The 25,938-nt window shown below is 37.6% G+C and overlaps 1 protein-coding gene and 1 long non-coding RNA gene across 2 annotated transcripts; one reads left to right on the top strand and one right to left on the bottom strand.

The window, feature by feature from the left end:
* Positions 1-6,529: 6,529 nt before the first annotated feature.
* LOC122000353 lies at positions 6,530-7,406 on the bottom strand. The gene is made up of 3 exons (XR_006117097.1): positions 6,889-7,406; positions 6,711-6,812; positions 6,530-6,637 (listed from the first exon to the last, which is right to left on the bottom strand). It is a non-coding gene; the product is annotated as an uncharacterized LOC122000353 (long non-coding RNA).
* Positions 7,407-8,383: 977 nt separating this feature from the next.
* On the top strand, positions 8,384-11,509 carry LOC122001961 ((+)-germacrene D synthase). The gene is made up of 7 exons (XM_042556956.1): positions 8,384-8,576; positions 8,738-8,996; positions 9,419-9,791; positions 10,100-10,318; positions 10,532-10,667; positions 10,740-10,988; positions 11,064-11,509. The coding sequence occupies exons 1-7, from the start codon at positions 8,454-8,456 to the stop codon at positions 11,355-11,357; spliced, it is 1,653 nt and encodes a 550-aa protein (XP_042412890.1). The 5' UTR covers positions 8,384-8,453; the 3' UTR covers positions 11,358-11,509.
* Positions 11,510-25,938: the final 14,429 nt, after the last annotated feature.

Here is a 25,938-nt window from a genome sequence, read left to right as displayed (position 1 = left end):
GGAATTGCAGACATGATCAGTGACTCCTGTATCTACACACCAGGTGCTGGTAGATAACACCGCTAAACATGTTTCAACAACTAGAGCATGAGCTATACCTTTGTTGTTCTGATTTCTACGAGGACAGTCCGCCTTCCAATGCCCTGACTGCTTACAGATGAAGCACTTGCCCTTCAGCTTCTTCATTCCAGCTTTAGGTCCTGTACTCTGAGATTTATTCACTTTCTTTGCTGAACCAACTTGTTTCTTCTTCTTCTTTCCTTTCGGCTTAGAAGTAGAACCATTTTCAACATAGTGAATATGAGAGTTGTGACGAAACAATCCTTCTGCTGCCTGAAGTTCTGTCAGTAGTTCTGCCAATGAATATACCCTTTTGTTCATATTGTAATTCAGGTGGAATTACTCAAAACTTCTAGGTAGTGTTTGGAGGATCATATCGATCTGGGTTTCCCCATCAATTTCTCCTCCAAGGATCTGTATCTCGTTCAGATAAGCCATCATCTTTAGGATATGATCCCTCACAGGAGTACCCTCTTGCATGGTGGCTGTCATTATCTTTCTCATGGCTTCTTGTCTAGAAGCCCTATCCTGATGACCAAAGAGTTCCTTGAGATTGTTCATAATATCATAGGCTGTTGGTAAATCTTGATGCTGATGTTGCAATACATTTGACATTGAAGCCAAAATGTAACACCGCGCAATCTCATCTTCTTTTACCCATTTCCTATGATATTCAATTTCCTCTTGGGTAGATTCACCAGTAGGTGCTTCAGGACAAGGCTCAGTCAGTACAAATTTATAGCTTTCAGCAGTAAGGACAATGTCCAGGTTCCTTTTCCAATCTATGTAATTAGGTCCAGTAAGTCTATTCTGTTGAAGTATGATGGACAGTGGGTTGAAAGTCATCCTAAGAATCACAAATAACTTTTGGTCAGAACTCTAAATTTAGAATAATATTGATTCCTCAAACAATACTATTTTAAATTAACCAACACCTCAAACCACCGTGAATTTTGTATCCCACGATAGTGTGGACGTATACAAATTCAACATTTGTAAAAAGAGGGTTTTAACCCATTAATTTTATTATCTTGTCAACCTAACTTTTTGACAAATAAAATTAATAGTTGGTATCCTTTGGTCACACAAATAATAGCAGTGACTCCAATGGGGAGGATACTATTAGATGTGTCTAAGTGTATACCATTACTTGACACTAAGTCCATTAATAAGATTATACCCTTTCCGATGGGGAAGATCACACGCTCTTAATTAACTTTCTATAGTTATCCAAAATGGAAGTCTGTTCTAGTGATCCACAAACAAGCTCATCCGATATGGAGGAAGGCACTCAGAGCCAACGCGCAAGCTTGTTTGCATCACTTACAAATCCCTCTCCCACTTAGTTATTTATAAATGAGGAATTTTAACTATGCTAGCCTACTAAACATGTATACTAACATGCACACACAACACAATATAAAAGCAATAAATAGAAAATCTAAATTTCAACTATTATGGCTTTTATCTATAGTTGTCCTCCGTGTGTTGTCATCCCAAGCTGCTGCCATATTTGGCCACCGCTACCGGGTCTAGCTGTCGTATCCATCTTGTTCCTTGTTCCGCTGCGCCTCTGGTCCTCAGAAGGTTCCACGCTTTGCAAGATTCGATCCGCGACATAAATAGAATTATACAATTTTGATCCTATATTCCATAAAAGGAATGTACATGTATCTAGATCAAAAATAAAATCCTAATAAAACTAAATACAGCTCCTGCTGTATTATATAATACAATCATGCACACACATATAAATGCCCTTGACATGTCCAAGGGTCCAATCACACACATAAAACTATAAGCCATAATAGTTGGATCCTTCATCCACAAAGTTAGCACATCCTACTATTATCCTGCCTAAATTATGTATGACATGTGCATAATTAAACTAATACCAAATACACAGAGGCAAAATCCTAGCTCTGATACCAATTGTTGGTTGCTACTCGGAAAACCTAGAGGTTCCACTGTACAAAAATTTTGTACAAAGGTCTGAACCTTTTCCTAGCTACCATGTGTTCTTTTAAATTAAATTTTGGATCGCCTGCGGAACTTAACACGTTTGATCCAAAACTTAATCTATTCATTCTTTTAGGTTTTGACTTGGGTCTCCTGCGGAACTTAACACGTTCGACCCAAATCACCTTAAGTTATTAATTCCATTAAATATTAATTTCCATAATTAGTTCCCAGTACTGACGTGGCGAGGCACACGACCTTCTTGGATATGGGAGCAACCACCACCGACTAGTCAAAACCTTTTATGGAAAGCTAATATTTAATTTCCTAAAATAACTTTAGGTTAACCGAAAAGAACAATCAAATCACAAGGAAAAATAAAACAAAAGAACACAACATCGAAAAACATATTCGAAATACTAGAATCGTAAACCTCTTGTATTTGGTATTATTTCCATAAATAACTAGTATGATGTGGAAAGGAAAAATTACTAGTTATACCTTCTAGAAAGACCTCTTGATCTTCTACCGTATTCCTCTTCTAACCTCGGACGTTGTGTGGGCAACGATCTTCCGAGATGAGAAACCACCAACCACCTTCTTCTCCTCCTAGCTAGGTTCGGCCACAACAAAGAAGTTTTACCAAGGATGAAGAACAAATCACCAACCAAGCTCCAAGGGATGCAAGCTTTCTCTCCTTCTTCTTCTTCTTCTCCAAGTAGTATCCGGCCTCCACAAGATCTCCAAGCAATAGGGATGATTCGGCCACCACAAAGAGGAAGAGAAGAAAAGAGGTTGGCCGACCACAACACCAAGGAAAAGAGGAAGAGAAATAATAGAAGTTGTGTCTCATGAAGGCACCCCCTCCCCTTCTTTTATATTCCTTGGCCTTGGTAATTTAGAAAATTTAATTACAATAAAATTTCCTTAATTTTCCTTGATATGAATTAATTAAGAAAAATTAAACAAAATTTCTTAAAACAACATGTCTTGGCCGGCCACATCAAAGAGAAGCAAATTAGACAAGTTTCAATTAACAAATTAAAACTTCCTAATTTGTTTCCGTAAATTTTAAAAATAAAATTTCTCTTCAATAATTCCTTCATAGTTAATAAAATAAATTTCTCTAATTTTAATTTTTCAACATGTGAATAATTTTTAAAGAGAAAATATAATATTTCTCCAATCTACAAATAAGGAAAGAGATTTAATCTCTTTCTTTAATCTTTTGTAGATCCTTTTCAAGAGAGATATTTTAATTTTAATTCACTTTAATAAATTATATCTTCCACATAATAAAAATAAAAATTAATATTTTTTTTAATTTAATTATGGCCGGCCCCTCTAGCTTGGGTTCAAGCTAGGGCCGGCCACCCTAAACCATGCTTAGGCCGGCCCTAGCTTGATTCCAAGCTAGCTTGGCCGGCCCCCTTTAGGTGGGTATAGAAGGTGGGTATAGGTGGGTATAGAACTCTATAAATAAGAGGATACGATAGGGACCGAGAGGAGGAATTGGTTTTGGTCTCTCGATAAAATTAAGCATCCCGTGTTCGCCCCGAACACACAACTTAATTTTATCAATTATAATTCATTCCACTAGAGAACTATTATTGAACTACCGCACCAATCCTAAATTACATTTTTGGGCTCCTTCTTATTATGAGTGTGTTAGTCTCCCTGTGTTTAAGATATCGAATGTCCACTAATTAAGTGAGTTACTGACAACTCATTTAATTAATATCTTAGTCCAAGAGTAGTACCACTCAACCTTATCGTCATGTCGGACTAAGTACACCTGCAGGGTTTAACATGACAATCCTTATGAGCTCCTCTTGGGGACATTATCAACCTAGTATCTCTAGGACACAGTTTTCTTCTATAATCAACAACACACACTATAAGTGATATCATTTCTCAACTTATCGAGTTTATTGATTCATCGAACTAAATCTCACCCATTGATAAATTAAAGAAATAAATATCAAATATATGTGCTTGTTATTATATTAGGTTTAAGAGCACACACTTCCATAATAACCGAGGTCTTTGTTCCTTTATAAAGTCAGTATAAAAGAAACGACTTCAAATGGTCCTACTCAATACACTCTGAGTGTACTAGTGTAATTATATAGTCAAGATAAACTAATACCTAATTACACTACGACCTTCTAATGGTTTGTTCCTTTCCATCTTGGTCGTGAGCTACTGTTTATAATTTATAATGTACTGATAACATCATCTTCTGCATGTGACACCACATACTATGTTATCTACAATATAAATTAATTGAACAACTACAAACAAATGTAGATAATTTGACCAAATGTGATTCTTTATTCCAAATAAATGTTTACAAAAACTTAGGCTTTCAGTATACACTCCAATAGCTCAACCCCAGTAGGAATCTCTGGCGAGTCCAGAGATTCCAAAGTCCTCATAAGTGGTCGTCCAGCACCACGTCTCGCAGCTATTCGTGTAGATCTCCTCATATCTGTTAAGTTATAACACAAATATCACTACAAGTATAAAAATTATAAAATTTACCTTTATACCGATTTACTGTCTGGAGATATTCCTTCGCTATCCAGTCCCCTCTTTATCTCAGAATTTCGTACGAGAAAACCCACGGAAATCGATACAAATCCGAAAATAAGTACCCAAGTTTACTAGCAAACTTGGGCTAATCCAAAACACCAAAAATAGGTATTCATAACCCGCTCTGATATCAAATAAATTGGTATTAGATACTCTCAAAAATCCGTAACACGGAAAATAAACAAATATCGCCAACCTGGCTCTGATACCAAATAAATTGTCACGCCCCAGGTAGTCCATGCCCGAAGAAAATTTCGGCAGCATCTCCCCTGTACGGGTGACGATCTGAAACTTTATACATTACCCTCAGGGCCACATATACCTCGGCCAACACGGCTGGAACAATAACAATAATAAAAATGCAACAACCAAGCATCCACGTAGTTTAATAGTAAACAAACTAAAGAAGTGTTAAGAAAACTCAAAGCAACCCTACTCAACTACACCCATAAAGCTCAAAACACGACGAAACAAAATCCACTCACCTCTTCTGCCGTCCAGGCAGGCATGTAGTAAAACAAATCCACATAAACTCATCGACAACATCCATAAAGTAAACTAATACAAGTCCAGATAGTGCAATAAGAAAATAAGAACCAAAAGTCTGAAACAACACATCCTCGCGACCTGCAGGGGACTAGCGACTGAAACTCTCCGGACAACCTCAACCTGAAATGTAATAATAACCACGGGGTGAGTCAACTCCTCAGCGGGTAATGTTGACGTGCATAGTAAGAAAATAACAACTAGGAGTAATCATGCGTACAGTCTCCTGATATTAGAAAAATAAAATGCAACTGAATAAACAGAAGAAAACCTTACTAACCAGGACCTAGATATAAGTATAACAAGGTCATCAGACCGAGAGGTATAGAAATCCTGTATGCATGTCAAACAAATGCATCCATCCAATATTCAGCAAATAAATGTAGCAAACACAAGCAATAAATGCATCATGCATATGATGTCAATGACATGTCTTGGTCACCCCTGACGCCAGTCAGCCATCTCACACACGATGGTGAGACCGAGTGGGTAGGGCTATGACAACCGTGCACTCTGCCATCAGTGCTCCTGATGAGTGACCGAGTGAACGGAATGCTGTCGGAGTACACCTATCCTCCTACCCCAAATTATAAGTGGGAGAGCTCAATGCTCTCATCTCCCTGAGCCAGTCTAGAGGAGAGATCCCTGACGTGCTACCACGCTGCGCCACGGTACCCATGAGTGGACCAGCGAAGCACCGACAGAGCACCTGCTGCAACACACCCTGCCTGATAAAAACCACTAACCCATGAGTGGTTGTGTGTGCAGATCCATGTAACTGGCGATGTGCTCAACAATAATGGAGCCGACTATCGCACAGCATGCAATCATGCGAGATGGTGCATGACACTAAGCATAGAAAATATCCTGAACCTATCCATATATATATTGTGTACTCTAGAACAAATCGACTTAATCAATGGTCTAGGTACATAGGCCAGATAAGGTATCAAAACCTAGGCCCTGAACATAATAAAAATATGGTTGTGTCACTACCCCTATAAGCATATATAATCAGGTAGGTACTAACATGAAGTGCATAACAAATAAACAAAACAAGCATGTAACAAATCGGGTAGTGACCAACCGAAGCAGATAAGAAACATAATCATTGCTATTTGTTAAAAACACTACTATGCATATCAAATGACATAAAGTCAAAGTACCCGCCTCCAATAAAAAGATCCAATCCGGTAATCGAGATACACGTCTCGCGTCAAAATCCTGTACCAAATAATGTGTATATTTTATTTAGCTAAATCTAAATAAGTAGCTAAATAAAATCTCTAACACTAAATTAGGGCAAAACCCTAATCCACATCACACTATTATCATCCTTTATAGAAATGAAATAAAATCAAGACTCACCCAAATCCGTATACCCGGCTGTTGAGTCACTACCGAAGACACGTGCCTTGGGGCTATAGTGACTGGAACTAGGAGTTGTTGTTGTGGAAACCAATAGTGACAGAATCCACTGTGATCAGCTAACAACTCAACACAAACATCCCAAATCATATTCACATATTCACATACTCAATCTGCCTTACCGAACCAGTGTTGTTGGCCAGGATTCAAGCCGAAAACCCCAAATGTTGCTGTCGGAATACTTCACGGCAGAGCCTTCCTCTCCCTCACAACCCCAACCGTGACTAGATCAGAAACAAATAAGAGGATCAAGATCAAGTACAGAGATCAAACCCAACTACAACTTGGTATGGCACTTACCTCCAAAATCGTCGACAGAAGTGAGGAGGAGAAGGGGGAAAAATCGCAGGTCGGCCGGGCTAGGGCTACACTGGCGGTGACGGCAAGAAAAGGAGGAAGAAACAACGATTAATCAAGGCTAGGGCTTGAATCCTTTCTCTTGGTCGAAGTCCAGCCCATACCGAGGCTACACTCTGATTAGGAAGAAGGGGCGGCGATCTGTCGAGGACGACTGTGAGGCGATCGACGGTGGACGAAGGCTAGGGCACTAGCACATAGACAGGTCAACGATCAGTGTCGAGTGGAGGAAGGGAGGCGGCAGTGGCGTCGGGTGTGCGGCGCCATCGGGTGTGCGGCGCCATCGGGTGGAGAAGGTGTGGCCGACGTCAATCAGAGAGGAAGGGGAAGAAGAGGATCGGCATTGAAGAAGAGTGAAGGGAAAGGAGATGTGCATCCCTCGCCCAAGGTTTTGTACACGAGGGAGAAGGAAACCGCCGCCGGTTAGGGCAAGGATCGGGCATTCGGGGATGGCTCGGGCACACGGAGAAAAAGGAAAACGGAGAAGAATAAAAGAAAAGAGAAAAACAAAAGAAAATAAAACATTTCCTCGCTTAAACGGAGAAACCTAAATAGGCTTTTTCGGAACCCAATTTTATCCCTGTAAACAAAGGCATACGGTCTCCGAAAATTTTTCAAAAATTCTGAAGAATTCTCTTATCATTATTCGTCATTTTTCGATATTTTACATATATATATATATATATATATATATATATATATATATAGTTCTGACAATTATTTAAATAATCAACTTCGATGGTCCTTCACGAAAAAAACAAAAACTTAAATAATTTATTAAATTGGTCTCATAGATTCTCGTAAAACACTCTCACACATGCTTCCTAAAAATCATTAACAAATGGTTCTAATATATTATATGCTCTTGATGAAAAAGGTACCATGACTCTTCATGAAAAAGATACCGATTACTTCCATGAACCGTCATCAAAAAGATATTTTACTTCCATGAACCTTCATGAAAAAGATACAAACTTAAATAATAATTAACATACGGTTATGATATTATATATATGGAAAAAACATTCAAAAGAATGTTTCATTAATTAAAGTTAGGTTTTCTAAAGGACTTCATTCCTATATAAAAACAATGCATTATAAGCATATACATCAAATTACATGAAATCATCAATGTGTAGTAATAAAGAAGACTGAAAATTTATTAAATAAGTTAAAGTATGTTGGTCCACTTAGGCTGATAAAAGGAAACTTGTGGATTAAGGTTGAATTAAGAAAGGGAATGCTTTCTTAAACTAAATAAGATTTGGTAAAATTCCAAAACATTAAAAAATATATTAATATTTTTGGTTCATTTTCATTAAAGTGACGAGGACCACCTCTTTATTGTCAAGATTGAGAAGCATTCAATTAATATCTTTACTTATTTCCTTCTCTAGTACCCTAAAATTAAAAGACAATTTATACACCGGAAGGAAACTGGAACATTGGAAATGTGATCTTATAAATATCAATAGAAAGGTAGCTGAATACCACAACTCCTAACAACAATGGAGAACCAATCTCTAACTTTTGTTGGTGATGAAGAAGCAAAGGTTCGTAAGTCAACAAAATTTCATCCAAGCATTTGGGGTGATTATTTTATCCAAAACTCCTCGCTCTCTCACGCAGAGGTATGATCTATAACCTTCTCACGTTTATTTAATGTTCCTCATGGAGTTCTTAAAACTTGAAATCTGATTGGTAGAGACATATATATTAATTAGCCGAGTAAAACTAGATGGTGATCAAGTAGATATTGTTGGATATATATCTAATAATTTTTATTATGTAGGAGTCCACTCAAAGGATGATAAAGAGGGTGGAAGAATTAAAGGTGCAAGTAAAGAGCATGTTCAAGGACACTAGTGACATATTGCAACTTATGAATTTGATTGATTCAATTCAAATGCTTGGATTGGACTACCATTTTGAGAATGAAATAGATAAAGCACTAAGATTGATCAATGAAGTTGATGATAAGAGCTATGGACTTTATGAAACTTCTTTAAGATTTCGATTGCTTAGGCAACATGGAAATCATGTATCTACAGGTAACGCTAAAAATAGGTTACAATTATTATGCTATATATACATATGTTGTTATTTGTAAAACAGAAAAAATATAAAATAAATTTAGGCATGCCATGATAAACAATATCTTAGAAAGTTAAAAGGCTTTAATTATTGTAATATATTTTGGTTCAAATTTCTAATATGCTAGCTATAAATTTTACATATTTATTCTAATGAAAGAATGATGAACAAAGAGGTGCCAATGATCATATTGATAAAAGGAAAATTGATGGCAATGTCTAGGTTGAAGATTTATTTTAATTAAGATGAAAACCTATTTTAGTACATATTATTACAAAGATAAAGTGGATAGATTTAGTTTTTAATAGTTTTCTATAGTATACTAATAACTAATAATTTTTATTAACACATACTATTGATTTCATACCCACTCTTGTAGATATTTTTAACAAGTTCAAAGGTGACAATGGAAGCTTTATATCTTCCTTGAATGGAGATGCCAAGGGATTATTAAGCTTATATAATGCGTCTTATCTTGGAACACATGGAGAGACTATACTTGATGAAGCCAAGTCTTTTGCAAAGCCTCAGCTTATATCCTTATTGAGTGAACTTGAACAATCTTTAGCCGCGCAGGTCACACTTTTCCTTGAGTTACCACTTCATAAAAGAGTCAAAATTCTCTTGGTGAGAAAATATATACTTATTTATCAAGAGGGTGCAATGCGAAACAATGTCCTATTAGAATTTGCAAAGTTGAATTTCAATTTACTACAATCTCTTTATCAAGAAGAACTGAAGAAAATTTCAATGTAAGTAAATTTAAATACTTATTTTTCCAATGTTTTTGAATACACACCAACATTATAATCATCACATTTGCTTAAATATCTATTTGTAAATATAGTTAGACATTTGGAAGGAATTTAAAAATGGGCATTTTGTAGTTAATAGAAAATGTTTTTACTTATTATTTACATGAATTTAATTTTCATACATTATGTTAGTTGGTTACTTCTATTTTCATAATTATAAGTTTTTTGCATTTTATTTGTATTTGTGATTTAAACTAATTGTTTTACTTCTTTATATTTTTTTTTCTATTATGACATATTTCAAGATGGTGGTATGATTTAGCACTTGCTAAATCACTAAGTTTTACTCGTGACCGAATTGTGGAATGCTATTATTGGGTTCTTACTTTATATTTTGATCCTCAATATTCTCATTCCCGATTGATTTGCTCCAAAGTGATTTCTCTTGTATCAATTATGGATGATATCTATGATAACTATGGCACATTGGAAGAGTGCAGACAATTAACTGAAGCAATCAAAAGGTTAGTTTCTCATACATCAAAATTTTAATATTATCTTGTTTCCTTTTATAATGTTGTTGTAGTTATATTGTCTATCTACAATAAGGAAAGAAATGTTGTAAAACAAGTCCTACTTAAAATGTAAGAAATAATGTAAAATGATAAATTGTCATATTCATTCTCTCGATCGTGAATACCATGATCATGTATTTGCTTATGTTTTCTTACATTTAGGTGGAAACCTCAAGCTATTGATAGTTTACCGGAATATTTGAAATATTTCTATCTCAAGCTATTAAAGACTTTTGAAGAAATTGGAGAAGAGTTGGAACATAATGAGAAATATCGTATGCTATATCTTCAAGATCAAGTATGTTGATAGGAGTGGCTTATGTTATCATTGAACTTATAGACTAAGTTTGTTTTCCTTTGATTTACATAGATAAAGGCTATAGCGGTAGCTTATCTTGAAGAAGCTAAGTGGAGTATTGAGCGACATGTGCCATCACTTGATGAACACTTGCATTATTCGTTAATTACCTCTGGGTGTTCTTTAGTCCCTTGTGCCTCTTACGTAGGTATGGGAGAAGTGGCAACAAAAGAGGTATTCGACTGGCATTCTAGTTTTCCCAAGGCCGTAGAAGCTTGTTGTGCAATTGGAAGAATCTTGAATGATATAACATCATATGAGGTATTCATTTTAGACACTTCTTTTGTTAGAATAGTTTAGCAATAATGTTTGACAATTACATTTAAAAATTTTTAGCGGGAGCAAGGGAGAGGCGATAATGCCTCTACAGTGGAAAGTTACATGAAAGATCATGGTACAAATGAAAAAGACGCATGTAAGAAGCTGCAAGAGATAGTAGAGAAAGCATGGAAGGATCTGAACCAAGAGTCTCTTAATCAAAAAAATATATCTCGACTTATAATTGAAAGACTGGTCAACTTTTCAAGATCAATGGAAGAAATATACATGTCTAATGATATGTACACCAATTCCGGCACTAAGATGAAAGGTAATATCACTTTAGTGTTGGTTGAAGCTTTTCCTGTATAAGAGTGTGACTTCTTCAATAAGTCATAGTGAGAAGAGCATGTTGAGGGCTATCAGAGGCAGCCATTATAGTGTGAAGATACTCAACACTCAGTCAATGTTTGAATAAAGTATACGACTCGCTTAATAAAATTTGCAATTTGACTTGGGAGATATAACAAAATCATAAAAATTTGACCTTAATTGCTATTTTTTCAATCAATTAGATTTGTATAATAGTTGAATAAATAATGAATTTTTAGACTCCTCTGTGACCCACCTTGATGTTGTCTTTGACTACTTCAACGAGTTCATTGTACTTCTCTTGTGGTTTCCTTCACATCCTCATTCTTTCAATGTAGTTGGAAACCCATAGTACTGCGATGAGTAGCAAAATTAAAATACTTGTTTTGAAATAGACCTATGAAATCCATTTCTATGGTTTATATGGATAGGTTCATACCGCCATATAGAATTTGATTGTTAGTCTTGCTACAAAACTTAAGGCACTTACTAATCAACAAGTAATTTAGAACATCATGCTGAAGGAGTTTTCATGTATGCCTCGAAGATGCTAAAACTGGTAGAAAATTTTGATGATGAGGAATTTATCATACTAAAACTTAACAAGAAAAAGATACAATTCACTTAACAGGTAAAAAGACTCTAGTGGTTTCCAAATAACATAATATATAAAGAGCTCATTTTAAAATTTGATCAGTTTAGATTCTTTTAATAGTTTTGACAAAGATGGCTATGGAACTAAATTGATTAAGTATGACAAACAAGCTCTTTGTTATGTTTCTTGCGCTTATGGAATCATTTTCTACTATTATTTTCAAATTTTCATGAAAGGACAACCTTATCAAAATTGGAAAATAATAGCATAGAATGATTGCATAGCTCTAAGAAACACAATATAATCATTTTATATATGCTATTAATTTTAAATTTGGTGAATGGACAATCTTATCAAAATTGGAAAATAATAGCATATAATGACGGTACATAAGCTCTAAGAAACACAATAGAATATTTATTTCAAAATTTTGATAAGTTTAGTTTCATCTACAATTTTAGTCAAAACTATTAGATGAATCTAAACTTGTCAAATAAAAAAAAAAAAGAAGGCAAGATGACTTTTGAGGTTATAAGGGATATTGATTGTTAAATATAACTAGTGTAGCTTTATGTGAAGTTTTATCCAAAATTCCTTTATGAACTTTTTGGACCAAATAGAAAAACTAAAGCATATTATGATTTTAGAGGTGATCCTATCTGAGATCTGCGGATATGAGCATTGGTTGCGATGGATGATGGTGGCCTTCTATGAAGATGAACTCCGAAGATGGCTTGTTTAGAAATTTTCGATCAAAACTTTTAGATGATATTAAAAGACAAATAGAAAAATATAATGACTCAAGAGGTTTGATGCAACACAAAAAAAAGTTATTTGTAAAATTTTATGAGTTTAGATATATCTAGTTGTTTTGGTCAAAACTATTAGATACACTTAAAAATGAATTTTAAAAAAAACCACGACGACTATTTGGAGGGTAAACAAACACAATTACTATTAGATTTGGAAAATTACATAAATTTCAGTACATCTAGTAGTTTTATCCAAAAAGTTAGATGATCTTTAGGGATCCGACAATTGAACAAATAACACAATATTAGTCCAATACTCAAATAAAGTGTATATTAAGATTGAAAATAAGGGAGAAATAGAAGATGACTTCACCATAAAAATAGACAATATGGTTTTTACATGAATAACAACAAACATACATACATAAATTTCCAAATTTTGTGATTGATACACAATGGTGGAGAATGACAGTGTCAATAGAGAAGTAAAAGAAAAAAAGAGGTTACTCAATTTCCAGACCATGAAATAACATTAAAGTTTAACCTAGGATTTATAAAAGTGTTTAAGCTAAATTAATTAATATTTGGATAGACTAGCGAATTATCGTAGATAGGTTAAACTGGTTGAGTGAGTAATTGTTTTTTATTTTTTATTGAATGGTGAGTTTAGGTTGTTTTAACTTATATCTAGCAACTCAATGGTGCAACAAAAGTTTAGTGGGAATTTGTGGATTTTCACATATGGGTGAGAGTCCCTTTAAGTAAAACAAAACTATAGAATACTTGTTTGGAATAAATAAAATAGGGATATCATTTGAAATTTTACCTAATTTATAATTAAGATTGGTAAGCAATCACCCTTGTCAGTGATAACAAAGAGATAGTTCATAAGTTAATAAAATATCATCTTAACATTTGTCATGACTATTGCACCCAAGTCTTCTCTTAATCTCACATAAATATTCTATGATCTCAAGTTTCTTTTATTCACTATTTATCCCTCAAAATTGACATATCTTTTTCTTACTAGGAGGGTGAGGTATGCTCAAATATCTTTTTTTCAATGTAAATTTATTGTATATGAATGGTGGCAATTAAATAAAATATTATTATTTCTAATGAATTTTGATGATGTAAGGTCTGCTCAAAGGTTGATAAAAGAGCTAAAGAGAGTGTCACGGTAAGATCCTTTGCTGGGACATGTGCTGGCTAAGAATTTAATGGTAAAATTTGGATTAGGTAGTTGTAGGCCGAAGCACCCATAGGCGAAAAAACTCATGAGTTTGCCTTTATGAGCGAAGTACCAATTTGGCATTACATGATCTTACAAGGATGACCAAGACCACAGGGTCCATTGCCGATGACTTACTATAGTGCTTCTGTGGAAAACTTCCGTAGGGTTGGGTCAGTTACTTTCAAGATTAGTTGGGTTGTAAGAATTGGACACCTGGATTATAAAAAAAAATGAGCAAAAGGAACGAGTAAATAACCTATTCAAGGAAACAAGTAACATGTTGCAAAATATGAATTTGATTGATTGGATACAACTTGAATTGGGTTATCACTATGAGAAAGAAATAGATGAAACACTAAGATTTTTTTCAAAGATTGATGATAACAACTACAAGCTTTATGAAAATATAAGGGGTTGGATTATTTGAATGAAAGATATGGGAGGAGAAGAAGAAAAATAGTAAAAAAAAAAATGTACATAAACAATAATGCCCTATGTGGTTTTACGAATCATCTTTCCTTTTTCTAACTCGTCTCTGTTGGTGCAATTGACCTCTAAGATTTTAATGTCCAACAAATATGTTTAAGTAAGTTTAATGGAGCTTGATCATGGAAAGTTCTAGTCATGGCTAGGCAAGGGTGGGAAGTCAACCAAGTGACTAGTCCTAACTGTGGTTAGGCAAGGGAAGTCCTAGTTGCAGGCTAGGTAAGGGAAATCTCGGTAGATCGTGGAAGCCAAGTGAATTCGATAGGTCTAGAGGACCTAATCCCTAGGTAGTCGAATACTGAGGCAATGAAAATCTCGGTAGATCGTGGAAGCCAGGTGGATTCGATAGGTTTGGAGGACCTAATCCCTGGGTAGCCGAATACTGAGTCTTAGTGAGTGGAACCAGGTAGAGAAAACCCTAGGGGGGTGGTAACTTTAGGTTCTGGTGAGTGAAGTCAGATGGTGAAAATCCTAGGGGGAGATAAGCTTAGGTAGCGAGAAGTCTTGGAGGAGTGAACTCCAAGCAAGGTTAATCAGATGATTTACCGGACCAGCAGATCATGGTAAATTTAAGTTTAGGTTTACCATATATAGTATTCTGTATTACTATTATTGTTGTTGGCTAATATAGTATTGCAGGAAAAGTCTTAGTGGATTAGGTGATCGGATACTAAGCAGGCAAAGTCTAAACAAATCTGGAGGATCAACGTTAGGCAGGTATGTTGAGGAAAGGAACTGGAGGAGAGACAGTGAGATCGTGTTCTTGAAAGGAACAACCTAAAGTCACTAATCCAATTGAAGAAACTGAGAAGGTTTTCAAGTTGAGATCAAGACAGTTGAACTGTGTATTATTATTACTCATGCATTAGATATATTATTTGTAAAGTACGGCGCCCAAATAATAATTAAATAATAAGGTTTAATGGACGAATAATTTTAACAAAATTTTTAGGAATTTTTAGAAATTTTCTAGGATTTAAACGGAGCTTGTATGATGTAGGTTAAGGGGATCAGTTATTGGGCTACGAGAAAGCATGTTTCAGCTATCCTATTTAAACGAGGAAATGTTTAAAAAATTTATTCCTTTTCCTTTTCTTTTATCTCCCTCCGTGCCCTAAAACTCACGCCGACAACCCGAGCCGTCTCTCCCTTCTTCTCTCTCGGTTCCAGCCAAGCCACCGCCGCCTCCTTCCTGCCTTCCGGGCGCCTCCGGCACCTCCTCACGCCAGCACCCGAGACGGCGCACCAGCTCCGGTCACGACGAGCCCCTAGCCGCCGGCCTTTCCTCCCTGTGCGGACAACACAGCGGCAATCCTTCTCCCTCGCACGAGCACCTCGAGCCACTGCCGTCGATCCAATTCTCTCCGAGTCGTGCCATACCTGATCCGGCAAGTATTTTTCCTATGAAATTGGGAGATCTGTGAGATATGGGATTAGAACCTAGGATGTTGGATTGTCTTCTATGAGCTTCGATTGACTCATTCTGTGAAGTTCTTGACCAATTTAGGTTTTCTTTGTTTTAACGTGATGTTCGCTACTGTGCATTTTTGGATCGTTTGATTTCTGTGTGATTTTGGCAACGGGTTTGGAGTGTCAGTCGGAGGATTCTTTGCCTTGGTTTCGTGGTTACCGATCTGCTAAGAATGAGCTTGTGTATGAATTCTTCTATGAGGATCGATGTTTTGAGTTTTTGTGCAACGTCTCTGTTTGTTTAAATGCTTGACAGAACTGTCGATCGGCTGTTTGAGTTATGATTTGGGTTCCTTAGGATGTGCTAGTTCTGGATCAAGAATTTTCGTGACCTTTAGGATTTAATTTGTGTCTTCCGTGAAGTTTGGTTCGATACCTTGTGAAGTTCTTACTTGAAATGCATATGCTGTTGGCTGAGATCGTATGCTGTTACTGGAATTTTCGAATTGGTTTTGTTATGAGTCTGTTCTTATACTGGTTTTGGGTAAGGTTCGGGAATTTTCTTCAATTGAATTCGTGTCCTTCGTGAAGTTTAATTTGGGTGAAGTTCTTGCTGGAGAAAATCGTTCTACTATCTGAAATTGTTTACGTGTTTTGGTTGGAAATTGTTTTCTTACATTGTTGCTAGGATCCAGATCTGACTTTGAAATGAAATATTTTAGTGTTGATTCCACATGTGTGGGCTGTTGTATCCTAGATAGAATTGAGGTGTTTTAAAATGGTTGTCATTGTGTTTTACCGTTAGTGTTGGCTATGAAGTTCTGGATAGATTCGAAGGGATAGGTTTTAGTGTGGTTAGGTGGATGTGTCTACAATGTTTTCTTAAGTAACCTAAGTTAGGTTTGGGTTTGGCTAGATGTTGTTTATGGAATTAGCTAAATTGTGTATCTCGTGGTTTGCAGGACGTTGATTGAAGACGGTTGACACGATTTACATATAAAGGCGGGTATTTCTTGCTTTGTCTCTTTAGTCCTTTGAACTTGGTGCACGAGCTATTTTTGGATAAGAACTGCTTTACCTTGACTCCACTCATAATTTTTCCTATGCTTGATACTTCCACTCAAAATCTTTGATTTACTCGTTTTTATATCCATACAGTCTCTTGTCGTTTTCCATGATCAGTAGCAGATACTAGATACCATGTTTGTATGCTTTGACTGTTGCTTATTTATGTACGATATTGAGCATGCTGGCCTCATGTAGCATACCTATTTCTGCTTATATATACATATGATGACTGTGGCATTGTTCGCATCATGCCATTGCATGCATGCCGCATCCTCTGCCACTCGAGAGAGTGGTAGCTGGAGTTGATGTTGCTTGTCCTGTTGTGCCACACTCAGCCATTCGTGTGAGTGGTAGCTGGAGTACGAGCAGTAGAGACCCCATCGCAGACGTAGCTAGTTAGCTACTATGCAACTGTCCCCTCGGCCACTCGTGTGAGTGGTAGCTGGAGTGGTGTACAGTCTGTCACTGACCCGGCCTCTCGACCATACAGGGGTCATGGTGCAGAGAGGTGGGCGGGAGTGACCATCCGTGCATACGCTGTTATTATATTTGCTTGGGCTGTTGTTGTTTATATATGCTGTTATTGCTTATTTACTGCTGTTGTATACATACGCTGCTATTGCTTGTATATACCTTGCTTGTTGTCTCTGTAGTTATGAGTACTACTGTAGCAGATTAGTACCAGTTCTGTCCTACTATACCTAGCCTAGGATATGGTTTCAGGTATGAGTGATTACTTTGGTCCTATTGTAGTATATGCTATTTCTGTATGAGACTGTATACTCTTGGCTCACTTTCTAGTTGTATTTTATGTTCATGCACTATCTTTCCTTACCCGTTGAGTTCCAATACTCACCACCCCGTAAAAAAATGGTTTTCTTTCGCCAGGTAGCAGTAGATGATCCATGGATGCTTGGAGAGTCTCAGCTGCTAGTCCCACGACACACTCGAGGATAGTTTTTTTTTTTCTGGTTTTGGTTGCTAACGCAATTTATGTTTTGGTTTTGTGAACTTGGTATTGTATGCTTCGATATGGATTTTGGAGTCTAGTCTGGTGGTTGTAGGTATTTTTGTTAGTGCCATTGTTAGATTTACGTTCGTATTATTTTGTGTCTTCCGTTGTGCATGTTTCCAGTAGTGTGGGTTGTTGTTAACTGTGTGGTTGTTTTTATTCATTTATGTCTAGCCAGGTAGGCTGTGTATATTAATTGCGTGTTTGTGTTATTTCTATATTGTTATCTATTCCAGCCGCATGTGGCTGAGGTATATGGTGATGTAGTAATGCTTCAGATTGTCCGTCGTACAGGGGAGATGCTGCCGAAATTTCTTCGACAGGGACTCCTCCGGGGCGTGACATTATTACTGTTCTAATATCTAGTTTGTAGGATTATTATCTAATAATATTTTACAGGTTTGGCTTAATCGATCAACCGAACCCGATGATCAGTTGATCGAAAAAGGATAACTCCGAGCAGATATCAATTTAGATCAAAACAGAGCTTGGTCTGATCAAAGCTTGATCGGTCGACCAAACCAGAGGATCAGTCGACCGAACCTTGATGACTTAGCATAGTTCAGATCGAGCAGAAGCAAAGAAGGAAGAGCGATTGATCGATCGACCGAATCAAGGAATCGGTCGATTTCAGTTGACCGAACAATCATCACTTAATGGCGCATTAATTCTAAATCTCGGTGAACAGGGAAGGATATATGTTCAGCCGACCCAACAAGGGGATCGATTGACTGAACACTTAATTTTCATTAAATGTCGAAGATTGAATTAGCATCAGATCTCAGCGAAGATGGAAGGGAGCTGGTTTGGTCAACCGAACCCAAGGATCGGTCGATCGAACGTCGACAACTCTTATAAAAGTGAGCTCGAGGTCCAAGGCTGGGTAATGAAATCTGATTGGTTTGAAGTTCATCTCTACGCAAGGTACTGTCCATGCTACAACTACTCTTCACACACAAGCTACTGCTCAAAGAAGTGTCGATAAGCTGTATACACATTCTTAAGTTGGTATAATTTTACTACCTTGTAATTGTACTTATTTATTAGTAAGATTGTAGGCTATTACTATCTTGTTCATTTGAACACATTACTTCTTTCCGAGGTTTTCGGAAAGAAGAGTTTTAGTGGATTACCCATCAGTGCAATCAAGGATCGTAGGCCTTGGAGTAGGAGTCGACCTAGGCTTCGACCCAAGTAACCAAACGAGTCTTTTACTTTTTACTGCATATTCTGATTGTCTTTAAAACACGAAAAGAAATGTCTTTAAAAGTGTGATATTCACCCCCCCCCCTCTATTGCACTCTTTCGATCCTACAGTCTCTTCCGTTCAGATAATCAAACTCTCAATATTCCTAACTTCCCAATAATGAATGTGATCTACTTCCTTTCCTATTTCTTTTATTTTTTAAATTCATCAAGTTGTTGATTGTGTATTGGATACTTGAACATTTTTATTTTGAACTATTATATACTTGTGAAGATTTGAAGATGAATTGGAACTCAATAAGAAGTATTGAGTACTATATTTTGAAGATGAGGTATGTGTAGGATCGTTGTGTTGGTACCCCAAGATTGTTTTGATGTGATCAAATAAATTAGATTAGGTCTTGTTGTGTTTAACCCTGTGTCTAAGTGTGCAGGAACTCAAGAGCACAGGATGTCGAGCAAAAGACGCAGCTAGTGAGAAGGATGGAATGGGAGAGAGCTGACGGGCTCGGTGCGTCTGAGGGATGAGGTTCTGTGGAAGAGTAAGCGGGCGAATGAGAAGGAGACGTGTGGTGTTTCTGAGGGACGAGAAGTCAGAGCAGAAGCTTGCTCGAGAAGGCTGGAAGTTGGGTTCGGGTGAGCCCTATTCTGGATGGCAGAAATCACCCAAGCGAGCGGAGTCGAAGCGGAAGACCTAGACCGAAGCAAGCAGAGCCGGAGTGGAAGACCCAGACCGAAGCAAGTGGAGCCAGTGAAGTCCGAGGCGCCCGAAACCATTTCGGGTGTCCGGAGCAGTCCGGGGCACCCAGAACCCAAGTTTTATCAGTTTTGACGTGACCTTTGACCGTTGCATCGGGAATAGAGTTTTATCCCACTCCAGGTGCCTGGAACCCTTCCATACACCTTTAGTAGGGCTATATAAGCAGCCCTGCTCCCAGAAGCTAAAGACAACAAGAATTATTCAAGCAATACTTGTATATGCTTCTTTGTTTGTTTTAGCTTCATCTTTTTGTGCTTCATTGATGTAAAGAGGCTTTCAGCCTGAAGGAGAAATTAGCACCACTTTATGTTGGGTGCTACTTGGAATTCCATTCTGTTTCCCTTGTTCAAAAATTTGTACAAGAACAGAACTTTTCCTAGCAGCCCATTTGCTCTACAGAAGTTAAACTTGGATTGCAAACAAAACTTAACATTTTTAATTCAAGTTGTTCTTTAGGACTTAAACTTGGATTGGAAACAGAACTTAACATTTTTACTCCAAGTTCAACCCATATGTTCTTCAGAAGTTAAACCATATTACAGAAGTTGATTAAATATCTATTTCAAAGATTGGCTTCCAGGTTAAACATGGCGAGGCACTCGGCCTTCTTGGGTATGAGATCATCCACCACTTCCTAGATCAAGCCTTTCAAAGAAATTGAATATTTAAACTTCTTACAGTAACCTTAGGTTTAACTATAGAGACCACAATAGAAACACAAAATCGAAACACAAAATCGATAGCTTCTTGTGTTGGTATTTCAGGATCCATACAAAGAACACAAACTAATTATGCAGCGAAAACAAATAATTAGTTATACCTTTCTTTGCAGTTAAAGACCTCTTGATCTTCTGTTGTATTCCTCACATCCTCTTGGATGTCGTGTGAGCGACGATCTACCAAGATGAAATCCACCCGAACCTTCTTCTTTGCATACAAGTTTCAGCCACCCAAGGAATGCCAAAATAGGAAACTTCATTGTAATGCCCAAAAATTCTCAAAACTATATTAGAAATATTCTATAATTATTCTGGAATTTTTAGATATTTTTCCGGAATTTTTAGAGCAGCAGAAGTAGCAAAAATAAATAGAAAACGAAAATGGCCTAAGCGGGGATTGAACCTGAGACCTATGGTTTAGGGATAATGCTAGTAACCAGTTGAACCCAGCAAGGTCGTGCTGAAAGGAAAGGGGACCAATAAAATTTATATTGGAGTTGGGCCGAAATACCCACTTAATATAAATAGGAAATTAGAAGAGGAGTTATTAGATTTTTATTCGTGACTTTCTTCTCCTCACCCTAACTCACGCCGACTCCCCTTCCCTCTCCTTCTCTCGGCGCCAACCACAAGAAGAAACCTAGGGTTCCCTTCCTAGGGCTTCAAGGACACCTTCCGGCGACATCTCTAACACGAGGACGTTCCCCTTCGCGAGAGGAACGCTTAGACGCGAGAAGATCGTCGAAAGGATCGTCTCCACCGGAATTCTAGCGAATAGAATTGTAAGGAAATTAGCGTACGAGGTAAGAAACCCCTCACCTGCAGTATAAGTAGCTTCCGTGTGATTTTCTATGCATTAGTTTAGTTATCTGCAGATTTTTCGACACATAGGGTGTATTTAACCCTCCTCGCAGGTTTAGGGATTTAGTGAGTACCTTTAGATGGGTCGGACACGTCTTTCCCCCTTCAGTTGGAGGTCTTAGATGTTGTCGGGTGCCTAGAGGTAGTCTCCCTAAAAGAGGGGAGAGTTTAAGCACACTAGATGTTCGATTAAATGATTAGCTCAGTAAAATGCAACTTAGGCATTTTTAATAGCTCAGTAAATGCAATAGAAGCATTTAAAATAGCTTAGTTAGCCTTACTACAGCTTTCATGGGACTACGGTCCAATGGGTGGGCTCCCACAGTCGCCTCCAGGTTCAGACAACCTAGCACTAGGTTCAGATAACCTAGTAATAGCAAGATAAGTAAATTCAGCTATATCAGTATTTTATTTTCAGTGGCACTGTACAGGATCAGATATCCATTGGGTTGAACTCCCATAGTCGTCCCTAGGTTCAGACAACCTAGTAACCCTACTAAATTCGGGACTTGCAAACCCGGGTCTAGTTAGGGATGCGCCCACAGCACGTACAGTTGTCGGGCCCAAACAGCAGCATGATTACTATTTTCACTTATTATGATAATAGCTTTTAAATTCGCAACCTAGTTATGTGAATATAGTTTTAGCTCAGTTTTAGCTTCAGTTTCAGTTTAGTTCTCCTAGTTGATACCAGGAGATAGCTCCATGTTTAGATTTTATTATGCATGCCATGTTTCAGTGTTTATGCCATGTAACTTCAGTATGCCATGCTTTAACAAATTCAGTGCATGTTTTAAAATAGCATTCTTTAAAAACATGTTTGCATCGTTGCATGTTTTAGTGAGGTGGCTGGTTTCTTACTAAGCTTTAAGCTTATAGATAATTTTTCCTTATACTTCAGATAAAGGTAAAGGGAAAATGGATTAGCAGAGGAAGCTGAAGGTCAATGCAAAGATGGTGTGTGTGGCAGGAACCTGGAATGAAGATCCTTAGGGAGTTTAGCAAATTAAGAACTTAGTTTCTTTTCTCAAGTACTTTTATGCACTTTTAGACCTTAGAATGTTTAAACCATGAAAGATTTGTTTTAGTTGTTAGTAATTATGTTGCAATGCTAGTTAATTGATGCTAGAATTTATTTCCATTGATTTTAGAACTCTTATATGAGATTTTGGCACGAACTAGTGCTGAAATCAGGGTTCTGATTCGAAATCAGAACCCAGATCGGTCTACAGACCGATCAAAGTGGGGGTTGTGCCGCTGGATCGGTCAGCTGACCGATCCAGACGCGAACAGAGAGTTGGCGTATGTTATGGATCGGTCAGCCGACCGATCCAGATGCGAACAGTGAGTATCGAAGCTTACTGATCGGTCAGCCGACCGATCAGTGAGCCACTGGATCGGTCTGCCGACCGATCAGTGTACTCCTGGATCGATCGGTAGACCGATCCAGACGCATACAGAAGCAACTGAGTTCAGATTGAAATGCTCCGTGCCATGGATCGGTCAGCCGACCGATCCAGAGTCTTCTTCCGTGCCAGTATTAAGCTGGATCGATCACTGGATCGATCCGATAGCCCAATCGATTCATGGATCGATTGAAATGCCTGATTAAAGCTAGCAGGACATCCGAGAGGCATAGATTATCTTCCCTAGCATGTGTACAACTCCTAGGTACACCTAGAATACGAAGTTCAGATTTTACAGTAATCAGTTTAGTAAAATTTTAATCAATCTAGATTTCCGCAATAGTAATTTAGCACAGCATTACGTAACGATCGGTCTCGCAGCCTAGTCAGTAGGAGGCGGGTCGTTACAGAGTGGTATCAGAGAAGTGTTCCATACTTCATACACACACATCAGCATTGAACCTGCAGCTTCCAAGTAAGAATACCTCTACTTTATTTATGTATCTTGCTTTCTTGTTATAGCTCATGTTTATAGATATCTGATGCATGTTAGTATGTGATAGTATATAACATGATAGCAATAGTTATACAATTATAATTGTATTAGTTATGCATGTCCTGTCCTCCATGTCTTTAGAAATGGCACGAGGACGCCCAGCTAGAAGGACACCAGCTACTGAGCCCCAGCATGAGGCATGTTGGGTTCGTCGGGCCGCGAAAACCGCTTTTTCACGTCGCGGAAACCCCGAGTCACCCGAAGCCATGGATCTCGTGCAAAGATTCGGAAACAAAAACTTTTCGAAAAACCTTTTTCTTGTACGAGTTTGTAAAAACTTTAGATCTACACTAAAGTTAAGATCATTACCCTTGATGTGCGCCCCACGCGAATCCCGCTCGTCCAAATGGTGCCGGATCTCAAGACCGTCAAGCGCACGGTCCTCTAGAAGTATCCACACGGACACACTAGATGGAGGTGACCAAAAACCAAGGTGTGCTAGCACCTATGTGGTTCGACCAAGAAAGGAGGAGAGGGAGAGAGCAAGAAGAACTCTAGGAGGAAGAAGAAGGAATGAATGATAGAATCAATTTTAAAAATGAAAAATTCTTCTCCACATTCAAGTGGCCGGCCACCTTCAAGGAGGTGTAACCCCCACATTAATTCCATTAATGTGGAGACCATTAAAGAGTTGTAACCCCCATGAGGTGGCACTCTAGGACGATGTGGATCAACACTATTGGTCCACATCTTGCCACCTCACTAAATGACATGGCAACAAGTGTAACTCCTCATTTAATATGGGCCGGCCACATTAAATGCTATGGAGGCTTGTAACCTCCATGAGGTGGCACACATTGATGATGTGGAGCAATCCTATTGGTCCACATCTTGCCAACTCACTAGTGATGTAGCAAAAAGTCAAGTCAAACATGACTTTTTCTCTTCCTCTCAAATCAAGTCAAACTTGATCAAATCTCTCTCATGGTTGATCTAATCCAACCATATGATTCAAGCCAACTTAATATAATGAATCTAATTCATTAAATTAAGTTGATTTAATGAGTCATAAATCTAAATTAGACTCATTGAATACATGAATCAACTTGAGTCCAACTCAATATAACCAATTTGGATTACTCTTAATCCAATTTGATTCATCAAATGAATATAATCCTCTTGGTTCATCATATGAACCAAATCTCCATCTAAATGTCCTAAGTGTGTGACCCTATAGGTTCTTGTAACGTTGGCAATGCCCTAAACTCATTTAGGAGCATAAGTAATGAGCGGTATCTAGCAACACATCATTACTACCCAAGTTACAAGAATGTCGAGATCCGACATCACCTTGTGACTACTAATTGTGACTCCTCACAATATATGTGACATTGTCCTTCTATCCTAGACATCTAAATTGATCAATATGAGGCATAGACCGTGTCATCCTCTAATCAATCTAAATCTTGAACTCCAAGTAGACTCACTCGATCAAATGAGCTCAACATCTCATGTTGACTCATTTGGGCATGGCCATGCACTTCGTGGTCTAACTCTATCAAGAATATTGATGTCACTCCCGTCATATGGGAGGGATAGATCCCATCTACATCACTCACATCCCTCTGCATAATTTGTTACATACCCAGTAATCGCCTTTATAGTCCACCCTGTTACGGGTGACGTTTGACGAAACCAAAGTACATAACTCCTTATGTAGGGATCCATGGTGACTTCAGGTCTAAGGACTAATAGTCATACTAATAGTCACATGAGAAAGTATATGACACTCATATAACGATCCATGATACTTTCTCATGGCGGGTCATTCAGTATACATTCTCCAATGTATACTCATGTGTCAGCTTGATATCTCTATATCCATGACTTGTGAGATCAAGTCATCGAGCTGACCTACATGCTAGTCTTATTGTATTAACATTGTCCCTGAATGTTAATACTCGACTAGGAATGATTTAGAGTAGTGTTCCCTATATCATCTCACTATCGATTCAACTAATCGATTGATATAGGTATGAACCTTCTACTCAAGGACGCTATTATACTTAGTCTATTTGGCACTAATACAAACAAGTATAATAACCAAACAAATGCCTTTATTAATATACAAGAATATGATATACATGAGTACATACAATCATCAAATGATTGGCTCTAGGGCTCTAACTAACAATCTCCCACTAGCACTAGTGCCAATCAGTATAGGCTCTAAGGCCTAATGACCTAGTGTGACCATCATGCTTTCTCTGTGCCAAAGCCTTGGTCAAGGGATCTGCGATGTTAGCTTCTATAGATACTCTGCAAATCTTCACATCTCCTCTATCGATAATCTCTCGAATAAGATGGAAATGTTGTAGAACTGCTGTGAACTCTGCCAGCTCATAACACTACCATCTAAGCAAAACACGAACCCTGACTGCGATCGGTAATCATCCTGATCGGTCTAGAAGCTGGCATCACTGTAACCCTTTACAGTTAGCTCATCATTGCCTCCATATATCAAGAAATATTCTTTAGTCCTTCTTAAGTACTTAAGAATATTCTTGACCGCTATC

Source organism: Zingiber officinale, chromosome 7A (genome assembly GCF_018446385.1).
Source record: "Zingiber officinale cultivar Zhangliang chromosome 7A, Zo_v1.1, whole genome shotgun sequence".
Taxonomy (NCBI): Eukaryota; Viridiplantae; Streptophyta; class Magnoliopsida; order Zingiberales; family Zingiberaceae; genus Zingiber; species Zingiber officinale.
The sequence above is the reverse complement of the archived record's forward strand: the minus strand, read 5'-3'. Positions and strand labels throughout refer to the sequence as shown.

Excerpts from the sequence above, each read along its gene's own strand:
- LOC122001961 (XM_042556956.1), top strand. The coding sequence starts at position 8,454 with ATGGAGAACCAATCTCTAACTTTTGTTGGTGATGAAGAAGCAAAGGTT. Across the intron at positions 9,792-10,099 it reads GAACTGAAGAAAATTTCAAT|ATGGTGGTATGATTTAGCAC; the intron begins GTAAGTAAATTT and ends ACATATTTCAAG. Across the intron at positions 10,319-10,531 it reads TTAACTGAAGCAATCAAAAG|GTGGAAACCTCAAGCTATTG; the intron begins GTTAGTTTCTCA and ends TCTTACATTTAG.